Source organism: Gymnoscopelus braueri (genome assembly GCF_963280865.1).
Source record: "Gymnoscopelus braueri genome assembly, chromosome: 2".
NCBI classification, from domain to species: Eukaryota; Metazoa; Chordata; class Actinopteri; order Myctophiformes; family Myctophidae; genus Gymnoscopelus; species Gymnoscopelus braueri.
Window position 1 is genome coordinate 32,702,942 of NC_137604.1, and position 3,477 is coordinate 32,706,418.

A 3,477-nucleotide genomic window follows, 5' to 3' on the forward strand; every position below is an offset into this window, starting at 1 on the left:
CAGCATTGATACTTTTACTTAAGTAAAACATTTGAGTAGGGATACCTTTTCCACCACTGGTTTTAGCTTGGTTATTCCGGTTGCATTCGAAGCTTACAGATGCCAACACTTCCTTAGTCCTTCTTAGAACCAAAGTTAAAGCATGTGGGTGGGTGGTGCACCATGGGATCTGTAAGACAGAACCGAAGGGCAGAAAAGATTCCACAGTTTTATCATCACCTCATTCACTTCACTTTCATAACAGTCTTAATATGAAACTTCTTCACTCGCATGATGCCGTTTGATGCACCCACATATTCTCTGTTGCATGCAACACAAAAACAGAGAGCTAAGGGAAGTTAAGAGCTCATGTGTTGTTTGTGTTGTCTCTTAGCATAACTTGACTGTACCAGTGGTGGAAAAAGTACTCAGATATTTTACTTAAGTAAACGCATCGATACTGCAATTTCGAAATACTCTGTTACGAGGAAAAGTCCGAAATTCAAAATGTACTTCAGTAAAAGTACAAAAGTATTGGTGTCAACATGTACTAAAAGTACCAAAAGTAAAAGTACAAAAATGTTTGAAAATAGCAGATCTGCAAGTTCACAACGTGTCGCATCGCAATGCGTTCTAGATCGGCTATGTTCAAATAGCCTAGATATAAAATAGGGCTAAAGTGGTTAATGTATGGTTTATAATATGGAAATTGATAATTACAAAGTAACTAGTAACTAAAGTTTTCAAATAATTGTAGTGAAGTACAATTACAATATTTGCTTCTGAGATGTGGTGGAGTATAGAAGTAAAAGTACTGAAAACTGAAAATACCTCAAAATTGTACTTAAGTACAGTACTTGAGTAAATGTACTTAGTTACTTTACACCACTGGTAGCAACAAGTATTTGAAGAAGATGAAATTGACAAAAATCCCAAATCCACTTGCATCACAACAGAACTGGTGCACAGACCAAACGACTTTCACCTTATACCATAACATTCCCCATATACCTTCCCCTCACCATACAGAGTCAAATCTATTTAATTTATACACTTTCAGAGTTAAATTAGTTTCATTATTTCATTAGCCAGTCTCCTGCCTGCAGACTCGGAGCTGCTCGCTTTTTCATCTAATTTCCTTACCGCACATCTCTCGCCTCAAATGACAGGGCTAAGCAGCATGTAAGCCCAAACGTGGCGCAGGAGACAGGCGCCGACTTTACCCCTCGCTAAAGGTGTTAACGCACTCTTTTGAAGATGGTCTTAATTGGCTGACGGGGAGGGGGGGGGGAAACGGGTGGGGGCTGGGGGTGGACGGGGGTTGGCCACGGTGCGGAGGAGCTAGCGCGGTCTATACACCGAGCACATGGCCCATCGTTTGAAATTCTCCCCATCTCATTTGAGGAGGAGTAAAGAGGAGAAAAGAGTAATTTAATTGATCCCCCAGTGGCGTGCGCAGCTCGGCATCCCCCTCGGCTGAAGGTGGAAGAGGTGGTACTGATGGGGCGGATGGCAGAGGCATTGCAGTCAAGCGTAGTTCCACATTAAACAGCCATCGCTTTCTGCCGCTTCTTTCTATTTAATTGCACGAGATTCCTCTTTTTGGCGCCTCTATCATTGTTCGTACGATCGCTCTCTAAAAGCGTGTTATGTATTCCTCATTGTAGGACAATTTCACTCTTTTATACTTAATTTCATATATAAATATAGATATATTTATGTATAATATCTGCTCATGTCATAATTGCAACATCTTTATGTGCGTGTCACCACTCTTTCCCATCTCTCTCTACTGCAGTGGTTCTTAAACTTTTTAATGTCAAAGTCCCCCAAATTGACACTTATTAGCCCCCATTACACCCCCATTTGAAAAGATATGCCAGGGACCCCAATAAGAGAAGATTTTTACGGCTCTAGCAGTGATGTGTGACGTTGAGGGGAAATAAAAGGCAAATTCAACCTTTTGGGTGCCAGGGCACACCTGGCATAGCCAAAATATCCCAGGGCACACCTAGATATACGGTGTGTGTATATATATATATATGTATATATATATGTATATATATATGTATATATATATATATTATAATTTATATATATATATATATATATATATATATATATATATATATATATATATATATATATATATATATATATATATATATATAATATAATTTATATATATATATATATATATATATATATATATATATATATATATATATATATATCAAAATATTTACTCTCATGTACACAAGATGTAATAAAGAAACCTTGAACATTACAAAATGTCTTTGGCCTACAAATATATAAACTTGGGTCAGTGCAATGAATGGAGAAGATGAAAAAAAAGGAAAGAGACAGTGCCTCAGTTTCACTGATTTATTTTTGGAAACATACAACTTGTTTTGCTTTTTCATTTTCAAGCCATGGTTCTCCCTTATTTCCACTAGCTGCTCTTGCTCCTCAAATGGACTGTTCTCGTTTGTTTCGTTGAATGGGTCACGGACCCAGTTGAAGTTTGCCATGGACGTTGAGGGGAAATAAAAGGCAAATTTCTCCTCGAGACTTCTCAAATGCTCAGCAATGACCCCACGCAAAGCACGAGTGATTGTGTGTCCAGTGTTGATGAGGGGAAACATCGCAAACGTGCTCTTATCCACCTGCTGATGCCAGAGTTTCAGTCTCCCCCGAAATCCCGTCAGTTTATCTGTGCTTGTGAGGATATTCTCATCTTTTCCTTGCATTCGCCTGTTCAGTTCGTTCAGATGGGTAAAAATGTCCGCCATGTATGCTAGTCTTGCACACCAGTACTCATCTGCGAACAGGTCTGCATAGTCGGATTGCTCAGCAGCCAGAAAGCTTTGTAATTCCTCCCTCAGTTCATAGACACGGGACAAAACTTTCCCTCTGGAAAGCCACCGTACTTCGGTGTGCAGCAGCAGCGTTTTGTGTTCCGCCCCCATTTCCTCGCACAGGGTGGCGAACAGCCGGCTTTTCAAAGGTCGTGCTTTAATAAAGTTAACGATGCTTACCGCATCATTCAACACAGCTGAGAGGTCTTTTGGTAAAGACTTTGCAACCAGCGCCTCACGGTGTAAAAAGCAATGCGTAACCAGGACGCCAGGATTCTTCTCTTTTACTCTGCTTACAAATCCCTTGTATCGCCCGGTCATAGATGCAGCCCCATCAGTGCACACACTGACACAGCTTTCCCAGCTTAAGTTCCATTGCTCCAAATACTCCGATGTCACCCGGAAAACCTCCTCTCCTGTTGTTTTCCCAGGCAGTTGTTTGCAAAACAGATAATTCTCTCTGATGGCGTCTCCGTCAATGAATCTCACGTTTGCCAACAGCTGTGCGTGTCCACTTATATCTGTTGATTCGTCAAGCTGCAGTGCAAACTTTCCACTAGTCACAATCTTTTCTATGACAGCACTCTCAATGTCTGCAGACATGTCTTCAATGCGTCGGCCAATTGTCATGCTTGAGAGC

The 3,477-nt window shown here is 40.5% G+C and overlaps 1 protein-coding gene across 1 annotated transcript in view; it reads right to left on the reverse strand.

Moving 5' to 3' along the window:
* Nucleotides 1-224: 224 nt before the first annotated feature.
* LOC308095146 (SCAN domain-containing protein 3-like) overlaps nucleotides 225-3,477 on the reverse strand; it is a gene marked incomplete at both ends in the record, with an annotated part of 3,294 nt that continues 41 nt past the window's right edge. The window contains 2 exons of the mRNA XM_080442091.1: nucleotides 225-300; nucleotides 2,383-3,477. The exon at nucleotides 2,383-3,477 is cut by the window's right edge and continues 41 nt beyond it. Of these exons, the coding sequence (XP_080298217.1) occupies nucleotides 225-300; nucleotides 2,383-3,477 (1,171 nt within the window). The remainder of the gene's footprint in view (nucleotides 301-2,382) is intronic.